The 12,942-nt window shown below is 38.2% G+C and overlaps 1 protein-coding gene and 1 long non-coding RNA gene across 2 annotated transcripts in view; one reads left to right on the forward strand and one right to left on the reverse strand.

Moving 5' to 3' along the window:
• Nucleotides 1–347: 347 nt before the first annotated feature.
• The window catches only part of LOC120745680 (ADP-ribosylation factor-like protein 15), a 97,724-nt gene continuing 85,129 nt past the window's right edge, over nt 348–12,942 (forward strand). The window contains exon 1 of the mRNA XM_040050743.1: nt 348–759. Within this exon, the coding sequence (XP_039906677.1) occupies nt 748–759 (12 nt within the window). The 5' untranslated portion in view covers nt 348–747. The remainder of the gene's footprint in view (nt 760–12,942) is intronic.
• Nucleotides 3,724–4,084, reverse strand: LOC120745684. Its single transcript, XR_005698692.1, has 2 exons — nt 4,008–4,084; nt 3,724–3,861 (listed from the first exon to the last, which is right to left on the reverse strand). It is a non-coding gene; the product is annotated as an uncharacterized LOC120745684 (long non-coding RNA).

Here is a 12,942-nt window from a genome sequence, read left to right on the forward strand (position 1 = left end):
GCTGCCAGAACTGTCCGCTTCCTTTGAAAAGGAAATGTGAGCCAAATGTTTAATGTTACATAATGATTTAATAATCTATAGCTCTCTGTATAGTCCATAATCCTTACTTTGGCGTGTGGCTGTAACGCAGATTAGGATGTGAGAAAATCTATTCATCTTCAGTGTCAGGGGATTATTTACTATTAAATCATATGATTCGGAGTGAAAACATAAACAGAAATCATCTCTGAAATCTACTTAAAATTAAATAATAATAAAGAAACAAAAAGGCAAATTTAGCGACATTCAGCCTCACAGTGAAAATAGACAACCCATGTGTTTGGTCATGTGACCGCGATGCGTGCGCAAAACGACGTGCGTGACGTAGCGTGGAAGGCTTCGTAACAGTTTCCTCAACCAAACACTCAACTGATATTGTGTGATAAAAACTGGAAGTCTGCCGGTGGAAGAAGGAGCTGTTTGTTGAGAAATACACTCACCAACCCGGCGACCCTCGTCTTCTGAAACAACCGGAGACTCTGCTGCACTGAAAGTTGGTTCAGTGGCGAAGAAGGCGGCTACATTCTGCCTGTAAACCCTCCGAAAAGGGCTGGTTTTTATTTTGCTTTGACTGTCGAAAGGCGGGGGATACGAAGCGACGTACGGTGAAAATCCGTAACATTTTCGACTCACTGAAGAAAACAGAAAACAAAAAACGGAATTGCTACAGAGCCAGTTCGTGCTGCTGTGACTGGTCAGCGATAGTACATGGATTATCTGGTAAGTACGTGAAATGAAATGCCGTGGGGTTCCTTGTGCCAATAAGAGACCGCTTTGAATGTTTGTTTTCCTGGCAGTTGGGCTCCCAATGAAGCTGTTGGTGTCACGCAGGTGTGTGACCTTTTAACAGCCAGGTGTATTTATTAACTAATTTTGTGTTTAACTATAGGCGTGGTGACATGTGTTGTTTTATGCTAATGTCAGGTTTCTGTTGTAGCCTCTAGGTTTTGCCTGGTAGCTGTTTCTAGCTGTTCGACACAAGTCTAGCCATCTAGCTACACTCTTCAGGTGTTTGTAATGTGCCACGAAGCTGCCATGCTCCACAAAACTCGCTGCTGCTGGGGATAAAGCTGCACTATGTTGGATTTGGAGTCAAGCTGTCACTCGAAGTGACAGTTTGTCACTGGGTTGAGAAATTAGTTCCCCTGCATACTTTTTTAATATCTGTGATTAAAAACAAAAAGAAGAGATTTATTTTAGTGCACCAGCTTTAAACCATGAGATTATGTTTTTTGGGTCTTTGCCCACATTGTAGGAATGGGATGGGTGCTGTTGAAACAGTGCAACAATGGAGAGGAAGCTGTAACTGAAGGCTTTCCCTGGGAATTTATGAAGCCGGAGGAAAAAGTGTACACAAACAATGTGCTGTCATCTCACATGGGGGACATGACAGTGTGAAATGCAAAGGAACTTGCCCACCCAGTGTTATCAGCTTGTTTATAGTGGGCCTCCCAAGATGTGACCGAAGAGGAACTTCGAACTTTGGCTTCGCTGGGACATTTCTTGAGCAAAGATGACAAAGTCTTATCCAGCAGCTGCCACCAGAACAGCTGTACTGTTAATGTCTACCTTGCTTGTGGCTTCTGTGACACACTTTTAGTTTACTTGGGTTATACTGTAAACTCTGTTAGATGGTAATGGAAAGTTCTTGGTATCAAAGGGTGAAGGTACAGCTGTCAAAAATAGCAATGTGTCATGAAATTAATGTAATCTGGCTTGCCTTAGCCTCCTTTGTTTTTCTGATGTAAGGGTTTTTTTTTCTGCAAATAAGCATTTTTTTTAAAGTGCTGTTTAATGTACTAAAGCTTAAAATACTTTTCTTTTTTTTTCTTTTTTTTTTTTTTTTAAATCAAATGTGCAGACTCTTCTGAAGTCAGGTAACACAGACTCCTTGCCTCAGTTATATAAGGACCAGTCATCCTTGTATGTGTAGTAATCCCCTCAAAATGACCATTTTGAGCCAACAAAAACCCAGCAGGTGCTTCACAGACATGACAGCATTTACAATGATTTCAAATCATTTTGTAACAACTGCACAAAAAACAGTCTGCCACATATTCTCCTCATCATAAAGCACAAAGTAAAATTACCCCTATGTACATATTGACAGGAGTGTAAACACTTTCCAGCTTACGTGCTTGAAGGATTAGATTTGGTGTGACAAATAGTTTTGTGCAGAAAGCACAGCTGTAACTGTGGGCTGTTGGAGCTGAGTGCTTGGCTCTCCTCTGAGGTCAGGCACTCAATAGGCGCAGGGCCTCCTTTCCTGCTGTGCAACACTGGAGACCTGGCTCAAGCCTAGGCCAGAACTGCGTCTCTTTCGCTTTCCTATATTAATTTGAATGTGTTGCTAAACTTTTAATAAGTTATTCTAGTCTTGCTTCCTGTTCAGGCTTTTTGGTAAGGTTTTGCATCAGGTTTCGTGCAGAGCGGTAGCACAAATAGGAATGGAAGCTGACAGTTACTGCACATTGCTGGGAAATAACTGTGGTTTGAGCTTTGACAGTAGTTGAGATGTGGTGTATTCAGTTGGGAGCTGGAGCACGTTGAAGAGGCTGTACTTCTGCAAGGTCAGCATTGTGTTTTTAAAAAAAGGCCATACTGACCTGCTGCATCCATGTAGGAATTTGGTGCTAGTTGTTGCCATGACGCAGTCTTACCATGGTACACTTGTAGTGTTTGGCAATGTCTTTGGTTTGATTGTACAGCATATGTCTTTAATTACTTTAAAATTGAGAATTTCATGGACAAGTTGGAGTTTATTTTGGATTTTCTCTAATCCACACATGTTTAAAAAGTAAACATGCACTCTCAAATAAATACGTATCCCCAGTAATATTTGGTTAAATGTCCCTTAGCAAGTTGTACCTTAACCAGAGGCTTTTGGGAGCCATTAACAAGCTTGTGGCATAATTGTGGCATAATTCTAAATGTATATTTAATCACTCTTCTTGGCACATTTGATAGAGTTCATTTAAATCTAGGACCCCCCCCCGCCCAAAAAATAAATAAAAAAATAAATAATTAAAGTGCATAATTAAAATCCCAACATTACCGTGACATTCATTCCCACGATGAGTGTGTGGAAAGTTTTGACCACAGCTGTCTGTGAAAACACAAACATGGCAGTACTGTTAGTTGGCTAATTTCTATAGCTCACACAAGAACATACAGGGTTATTTATAATGGTATTCTAGCAGACATGACCTTTTTAAATAGAAATTTGCTTATTAGACTGTAAGGCTTTATGTATTATTCATATAAGAAATATTTTATCCCAAAAGTTGGGAAATTGCTGTGTTACATCAGCCAGCACATTAAATACAACTTTTAACAACAAAGCTTAAAAAAAAAAAAAAAAAAAAAGTATAATAAGGCAAAGTAGCTCAAAAAAGTAAAAGGGGTTTAATGAAGAAAACTCTTAATATAACGAACTAGGGAATAATACAGAAAAATCTAAATATGTGGTGTGAGGTAAGAATTATTTTTCTGTATTTATCCTTGTGACAGCGGGTCTGAGAGAGTGCTCATTCGTCTCATTTATGGGTGTGGTGAGATTTACAGCTTACACATTTTCCCTCAGTCTTACACAATATTTGCCTTTTGTGATGATGTATTTACTTCCCGTACACGAATGAATAAACCCTCATGGACTGACCTTCTGGTGAAAACTTTGCTGTGTACTTTACAAAGACAGATCTGTAATGTTGTAATTAATAAATATTGACGTTGTTTAATGTCAAACAACCAGCACTTTAAAAAAAAAAAAAAAAAAAATTAAGTTATGCAAAGACTCTGTGACAGTGACTGCCACACATACACCTCAAGGCATGTGGTAAAAATGGGATAAGAGAGCCTGAACTGCTGATAACATGATTCACACATTTACTCATGTGGCTCATATTCAGGAAGAAATCCATAAGAGAAACATTAAGAAAATAGAAGCTTTGTTGCAAGAAATGCAAAACCCAATATTTTATCCTTTGATATATGTAATGTTGTTAATGTTATGTTGTTGAGCTGATATGATTTTGACACAATTGGAAAAATCTGTAAATTAATTGTGATGGTTGTCATTAAACAGTTGTTGCTTACCATCCTTATCAAATGGAAAGCCTTGATGCTTGAGTCATACAGTCCTGATCAAAAGTTTAAGATCACTTGGACAAATGGTAAAAAAAAAGTCATATTTTGCATGTTTGGGTTAACAACGTGCCAAGTAGAGCTTCAATGTGAAACAAGAAGAAATGGGAGTGAGAAAAAACATTTTTTTTGAGCATGCAGTTTATTGAAAACAATGCTTGAACTGAAACAGGCTGTTTTATAGCCTTCAAATGTTTAAGACCACATGCCTTTAAAAGGACAAATTTGTGCAAAAATGTGGATTCATTGTCATTTTCTGTCAGGTAGTCACACTGTCATGACTTTCTGATGGCAAAGGCAAAGAAAGTTCCCTTTTTGAACATAGTTGGGCTGTTAAACTGCATAAGCGGGGTCTCTCCCTGTGCGCCGTCGCTGCTGAGGTGGGATGCAGTAAGACAGTCATTTTTTTTTTTTATTTTTTTAAATGATCCTGAAGGTTATGGAACAAAAAAAGTCAAGCGGAAGACACCCAAATTTTTTTTACCAGCACTGAGCCAGAGGATGCAATTGGCTATCCGTCAAGACATTGGACGTTCCTCGACCCAAATTAAGGCCGGTACTGGTGCCAATTGCAGCCCCATAACCGTCAGACGGCATCTGAGACTGAAGGGCTTCAAAAACAAAAAACGTCTTCAAAGGCCTCGTCTCTTTAAACGTCACAGAACTGACCGTTTGGCCTTTACAAGAGGGCACCAAACATGCGACATTGAAAGGTGGAAGAAAGTTTTATTCTCTGATGAAAACATTATTTTATCTTGATGGTTTCCAATGCACGACAAGCAGATCCCACCTGAGATGTTTTCTACGCGCCACATTGGAAGAGGCGCCATAACGGTGGGGTGCTTTTTCCTTCAGTGAAACAATGGAGCTTCAGGAGGTGCAGGGACATCAAACCGAACGGCTGCTGGCTATGTCCAGATATTGCAGAGAGCATCCCTAATGACTGAGGGCCCTCGTCTGTGTGGTAACGACTGAGTCTTTCAACAGGACAAGGCTACAGTACATAATGCCCGCAGGACAAGGGACTTCTTTCCAGGAGAATAACATCACTCTTTAGGACCATCCTGCATATTCCCCTGATCTAAATCCAATTGAGAACCTTTGGGAGGGAAGGGAAGTTTACAAAAATGGACAACAGTTCCAGACAGTAGATGCCTTTTGTGCGGCAGTTTTCACCACATGGAGAAATGTTTCCACTCACCTCATGGAAATGTTTGCATCAAGCATGCCGCAACAAATTTTTGAAGTGATCAACAATAACAGTGGAGCTACTCATTACTGAGTTCATGTTTGAAACTTTGATTTCTGTTTTGGGGGGGGGTTTACGAGTTTTTTGGAGGTGTGGTCTTAAACTTTTGATCGGCTGTAAAACAGCCTGTTTCAGTTTAAGCGTTGTTTTCAATAAACCACATGCTCAAAAAATGTTTTGTCTCACTCCTGTTTCTTCTTGTTGCATGTTGAAGCTCTACTTGGAACCTTGTTTTAAAATTCGTTTGTTTGTTTCTTTTTTCCTTTTCTTTTTTTTCCCCAAGTGGTCTTACACTTTTGATCGGGACTGTATTTGGTTCTTACCATAATTAGAAGGTAACACAAAGTAAAACTTAAGGCCTTAGTAGTAGTATTTGCAGTTTGTAAAACTAAACTACTTGTGAGATGGGCACAGTGGCATGGAAAAGTTTCTATGAATACATAACCTATAAAAGATGACTTCATGGAATAACCTTTGTCTTTTACAATCTCAAAATAAAAAATGTTAAGGTTTGTTCGCCCTACACTTGAACTGGCAAATGTCATACAGCTTGAAAAGAGTTTTTGTAAATCAGCTAAGAAGCTCTCTGTTTGGGCAAAAATCCATTAAAAACAATCTTCATGGAAAAGACTTCAAGTTATGTGAAACCTTCCCGCTATCTTAGATGCACTCCTCTTTAGAGGCCTGTCTATATACTTATGATAATATTTAGGTCAGGGGACTGTGGGGGCCATGACAAAACTTTAAGCCACTTGTGATGCGTTTAAGATCATTATCCCGCTTTATAAAACATACTGTTGTGATGTTTGCTTCCATAGTTAGCTGGTATTTAACCGAATACATTCTTCCAACTACCAGTAAAACATTGTCTGTACTACTAGCTGCAACACAAGCTTAAACTATAATCGATTGTAAGCTCACTCTTAAAAGTTGAAGAAGTGTTCTTATTTCAGCCACTAAATTCTGTTTTAATTTCATCAGTGCACAGGAATTACTTCCTGTATGCATCAGTCTTGTGTAAATGTTAATTTCCACCCTTTAATGCTTAATTTTGCAGTGAGATGCCTTCTACTTAATGGGTATACATGACATTATATATATAATATAAAGTCATGTATACCAGTCATGTATAATATTGTATTTATAAAGCTTTGAAATGTTCATGCATTTGCCTTTCCTTGTGTAAATTCATTTCTTAATGTCTCACAGTTTATTAAGAGTTACCCGCAGGGTACTTTTTCCATTCATTTTTCATTCAAAAATTCCGTGAGAACTTTTGGAGATCACTTCATCTTATGCTTAGAAATTTTGAGCAAACGTTTGCATTTTACTGTTAATACACTAAAGGATTTACTGAAGGACTAAACACCTGTATCCATGTTTTGTTCGCAGTCCGACCCACTGCCATTATCTTTCCCTGACAGGTTACTATTTGACATGCATAGCCACAACTGCAACCTGGTGAGTGAGCCAGTCAGTAGGGAAATGGTGTGTGTGCATGTGACATGGACATTAACTTTTATTTTTCTTGTATTAAAGGTCTAGGGAGTAATGGATATGACAGAAACAACCACATTATACTGCTAACACAACTGGCTCTTTGCAAGAATGTGCACAAACAGCATGCTAATACAAAGCTAGTGAAGAACGCGAGTAATGATAGCTGAGTGGATGCCATCCCTAGCCTAGCAGTCAGAATCTAAACTTCCACAGGCTTGTAGCATTGTAGCCTCCATTTCTAACTGTGTGTGTCAGTTTTGCTTTGTGTCGTTGGCTTTTCAAACAAACGCTAAAATAAAAATCGATTGTACGTCCTTCAAAGGATAGGGACTTCTGTCGGTGTGTCCGACTGAAGCATAAGGTTTATATTCTGTGATGGTCATAAACAAGACAGTAATGTTTAACTGTGTAACTGATTACTTTCTCTGGGGAGTAATGAAGTAAAATGCTGCATTACTTTTAGGAAAGTTAATGTATAATATGTTAATTTTTGGTCTGGAATAAAATATCGATACGATATATATTATATTTCTTGTCACATGTTGGGTAGGTAGGAGGGAGAGCAGGTCATCTGTTAATTGGAAGGTTGGTGGTTTGAGCCCTGGCTGCTTCAGTTCAGGCCAAGATACCAACCCTAAGTTGCTTTTCAATGCATCAGTTGGAATATAAATGTGTTTAAATGTTAGATAGAAAGCACTTCTCCAGAGAAAAAGTGCTTGTATGAATGTGTGTGAATGAGGCATGTTATATAAAGTGCTGTATAAGTGTCAGCCCATTTAGATGTTTTTGTAAACTTTTCCAGAGTTATAATGACTCCTCCAAGTCACTGAGGTTAACTAACCTGCAGTGAAGAACACGAAACTCACAAATGCAGGCTTAAGGGAAAGCTATACTTCCTGTTCACTGTATTGTGATACCATGGATCACATGAGATGTCTTCTGATGATTGCTATCGTTACACTGAAAGCATTTTGGTACATGATCCCACTAGCTTACAGGAATTAAAAGCTCAAATGATGCCTTGGGTGTTTTGGAGATTTCACGAGGGTACAACGGGCAACATTTTTGAATAAAACATTTAAAATAGCCATGCTTTTGTTGACGCAGTCAGCATTAGGATCACACCTTTATGAAAATATATTGAAGTTTGCATGTGTTTTGGCTCAGAAGAGCTCCTTTCCAAGGGCACACAGCAGGCTCTGGCAGATTGACATCTCATAGCTGAAGCACAGAGGAAAGAGAGCTGATGGGAAGTTGTTGGCAGAATGAATATATCTTGTTGGCATATGGGACACAAGGCTGATGTTTTGTCCCCTGTCTGACCGTGTTACACACCTCACTGGCGCTGGCAAAGATCTGTGCCAAGTTTTTTCTTTTTCTTTTCCAGAGGCAAACAAAAATGACCTATTGTATCCAGATAAGAAAACTCAAAATGTTTCAGTAGGGTATATGCTTTTTTTATTGTTCGGTCGATATTAGGCTAATCATTTACTTGAGCCAACAAGTTTGAGTCAGGTTTCACTTGGAGGGTTTATGTAAAGTTTGGTTAAGGTGTTCACTGATCGTAAACCTGCATGTTTTTTGTCCTTCCCATCTGCTGTTTAGCTCATTGTGTTATGGAGAGGACCACTGATCAGTATCTTGGAATGGATCAAGATCAGTGTTGCTGTTAAGATAATGGATCATAATCCAATACTGGCACTTTGACTTCCTTTTTTTATCTTGACTTCCACTGATATGTTGTCTTGATTTCCACTTCCTTTACTCTGTCTCAGTCCATAAATGATATCATAGCGTTGGGTACGACGAAACATTTCTTTACTGGGGAAAATACGCTCCTGGATTAAGGAAATGCAAATGAGAAGTGTTTGTTGTTTGATTTATACTCATTTTACTTGAAAAATAAAAAATGGCTTGGTCTATCAAACCATTAAATACATGTAGCTTTATTACCGAGATTTCGATTGTACAGTTCATCTTACTGACCTACAATCATTGGATAAAGTGCTTTACAATGGGCCATCATAGACTGTCATATAACTAATCCCAATACAGAAGGTGGTGTCTGCTATAAAAATTGTGACATGAATTGAATATACTGTATTCAATAGGATTTTGATTTATTTATTTAGCACTTTTTGAAAGTGACTTTTTGAAACACTTTAGATCAGAAATCTGATTTTTTTTGTAAAGTTGCACCGTTGCTTTGGTTTTTAAATTAATGAAGAAAAAGGACACAAAAAATTCCATGACAAAATCAGCCAGCCACTACTTGACCCTCTGAAATTGATTATTTTTGTACAATAACTTCATGTTATGAAGCCATGCAAAATTTTGCCTTGAAAGTAAGATTTTTTTTTTTTAGTTTGTTTGAATGGCAGGACCTTGAAGTACAGATGTGGGTCATTCTTAAATTTGACAGCATCTTTTATTTTTTCCAGAATTTGTGAACCCTCCTAACCTCGTAGCCGTGTTACATTTTCAGGGCTGGAAAAACATTTCTTTCTGTTGAAAGAAATCCAATCTAAGCAGTTTTACTCCAAATACCACAGTCTAATGCCAGAATCTTTTCCTCAGCAGAATTATTTATCTATAATCCCTTTTACACGTCAAAATGAAAGGATATATCATCGTTTTGCTTGAAAAACTGCACCAGTTTATGGTTGTGAAATGGTGAAAAAACACTGTTGCTCACTCTGCTGCTTCACAATATGAACTTTGTATGATTTGATAGGTATGCTAAAATGATTTTGCTAAGAATCGGATGATTTTTGAGAAGGTCAGGTGGAAACTGTTTTCAGATTTTGTTGACCTTAAATGGAATGACCCAGAAATTCTCAGATTATATAAATCAGTGTTTGTGCCCAAGACGCACTAAAGAGCATGGCAAACATTTCTATTCATAACTGCAGAAAAAACATTATATGGAATAATTGGAATTACAGTTTAGATTGTCACTTTTAAGTGTAACACTTGCAATTTTATACTTGGCAATAAGTTCCCCAGACATGACTTTTCTTCATTCCTATATCAGATACTTTCACTCAATACAATAACTGTTCTTGCCCATAACTGTTCCTGCCTCCTCCTCGTGAAATTATTCATCATGTAGCGTATTGAATTAATATTGAGCATTTTATATTTTAACTACAAATTTGTGTCAGTTGATAGCGGCAGCAGCTAGAACTAGACTGCCGAGCTGACCAAAGCAAGCAATTTGAAGATGACTCACAGTTAACAGACTTCCAACAAAACGTTCCACAACAATGATTGAAATCCCCACGACCGCTGCAGACTCAAGTGGTCGATCCTTTTATCCTCCTCCATGCATGGAAAGCAATATATTCTCTTCTCCATAAAGCTGTGCGTACAGTATGGCCATAGTGTGTGGGTGTGTAATGGTGACTAATCCAATTTGCAGTCTTATTCTGGATCCCTAGTTGTCAGAGAGCCCTTAATCTCTGTGGAGAGAGAGAGATCCTCACAAACTAATCTTAAGCTTGTGTCAGTCTGCTGATCCTTGTGGTAATAGTTATTTTTCTTTTCTTTCTATGAATGAATGTAGGGAGTAAACACTGGACAACCGTCAGTCTTGCTCATCTGCAGTCTTTCAAAACTCAATCACAAGTGTTAAAAAAAAAGAATTGAACTGTGGCTTTGGGCTGCTGAACGTGACACGGTGAAGAACGGGACTCATGGTGTTGACCTGGCACCGCTCAGCTATCCCTGATCCTCCTCCACCCATTCACTTACTCCAGAGGCTTGGGTTGTTTGTTGCCGCGGGTTACACTTGTTGTTGAACGCAATGTCGGAGCACATGCAGCTGTCCCTTGCCTTGTGCAGGATTGGGCTTTACACGGTAAGAAGATGCAAACATGCTGGTATTTGTTTGCTGGAGAACAGGAGGGATGCGGTCTGTGTGTTTATGTGTTAGATTGAACATACTACTACTAGTTTTAGTATGCTTTTAATCTTTCCTTGCAGTGCTTTACGGTTGGTTGATCACTGAATATAGAGTGCGCTCTAATGTGTATGTTGGCATAATATTAAGCTGGAAAAGGTGGATACAAGCAAAAAGACAGATTATTGTCTCTTTTCTACCTGAGCTCCTAGCAACTGGCTTCAGGCAGTCTTAAGTGCATCATAGTTTTAAACGAATCCATCCATATTATTCAAATAGTGATAACTGTCAAATTTGTTTTTGAGTTTCTACTGCCATGTGACTTGTAAGAGAGATATTGGTTAACATAAATAGACAAATAGACGTATTTTTAGAAGCACTGCAGTATTTGGTACATGTTTTGAAATAGTTGTATTTTAACAGCAGCTGATGACTCACATTGCATTTTGTCTGCTCCTCTGTTACTCTCTCACCAGCTGGTAAAGCCTTTTCAATGAACATAAACAGAAAGGCTGATTCTGAAATAAGTGTTTAACAGTAAACGTTTGTTTGATTAAAACGCCGTGCCTCATCGTTGACTCATTGTTTCAGCCATTCTTGAATCAAATGAGTGGGAATAAGCAGATGGGTATTAGGTGTATTGGAATTAAACTAATAGACCTTGTAAATTAAAATGTAGCAACTGTTGCTGGTAATACTTGTTTGTTTTTATTTTTTTTATTGCTGTTTGACTGGCTTTTAATGTTTTCTTCTGTCAGTTTGCTTAATCCTTGAAGCACCATCAACATCCAAACAACAATAACAATGCTGCTGGGCTCTTAGATCGCTAGTTATATTAAGTGGTGCAAATTGTCCGTTGTACTCCTAGTTATTCCTGTAACACAGATTATGAAAAGTTTTTATTATATTATTGACTGAGTGGGTTGGGACTAACAAAGGGAAATCTGTAGCAAAATGAAGTAAACTGCTGTTTGTTTGTTTTGTTTTTTTCCCCACATAGAGTCAGCTACATGTAAATTAAATATTTCAATAAATAATGCCACTTGCAATATATTTTATTTGCGAAGTAATTGGAGGAATGTAATCAGCTGCCTCCTCAGTAAAGCTGTTCTCATATAAAGCGTTTATCTCGTCACAAATCACTTTGCAGCTGATTGTTAGATAAGCTGTACTTATCTCAAAATTTGAGCATTTACTGGGTCGCAGCAATCAAAACATTAAATATAACCCATAACAAAATAGCCTAAATATAGTAGCTCAGTAAAAATGATGCAATATGAAATGAAGAAATCGCTCAGTTAGGTTAAAAAAAATGGCCAATAACAAAGAGGAGTTACATAAAAAAAACACAAATCCTGAAATAGTGTAAATTAGTTGAATAAAGTTCTTAATAAATAAAAGACTATCTGGATGGGTGGATGAATAAACCACTAGGAAAATAAATACAGGTATTGTAGTGTGACAAGAAAAGATTTCTTGGATCTAACCAAGATCATGAACCACCCTGCACACGACCCCCACAGCCACCATGCTTCAGTCCTTGTTCTGCTCTGGAGCCTTGGAGAACTGAGCATAGCAGCTCCAAAGCCAGAATTAAACAGATGTAGCTTTCAGGTCAGAAAAACAAAGCCATTTCGGAGGCGCTTCAAACCTGCATTCTGTGACAAATCCACTAGGTGGCAAAAGCTAAGTTCTGTCAAAGTCTTTGGGGAAATTGTGTCCGTTTCTGTCTTTTGGGTCATTCTGAGTCTATTTTGTAAATCTGTCATATTGTGCTTTAAAAAGGATGATTATCAGTGGTATGGTCATTGGCTAATGATTAGTGATTGATAAGCTGTGAGCAGTCAGACCTGCCCTTTCTTGTCATATCTACTTTTTAGAAACCAAGAGGGAGATAATGAAAACGCTGATCTCGAGGCTTCAAAGTGCAACTTAAGAAACCAGTGATTGATGTCTCAATAGCTACGTACTCGTCTTATACTGTCTATGAGCGGCACATGAACTCGTCCAAGTAAAATCGAGCTGTGAGAAAGGTTGAACTGAGGTTAAACTATTGTTCTGGGTCGCAGGGTTTATGTGTTGGGTTCTATCTCCTTGGGAAAGTTAGTCT

The sequence above is a fragment of the Simochromis diagramma genome, unplaced genomic scaffold (assembly GCF_900408965.1).
Source record: "Simochromis diagramma unplaced genomic scaffold, fSimDia1.1 OVJJ01000131.1, whole genome shotgun sequence".
NCBI classification, from domain to species: Eukaryota; Metazoa; Chordata; class Actinopteri; order Cichliformes; family Cichlidae; genus Simochromis; species Simochromis diagramma.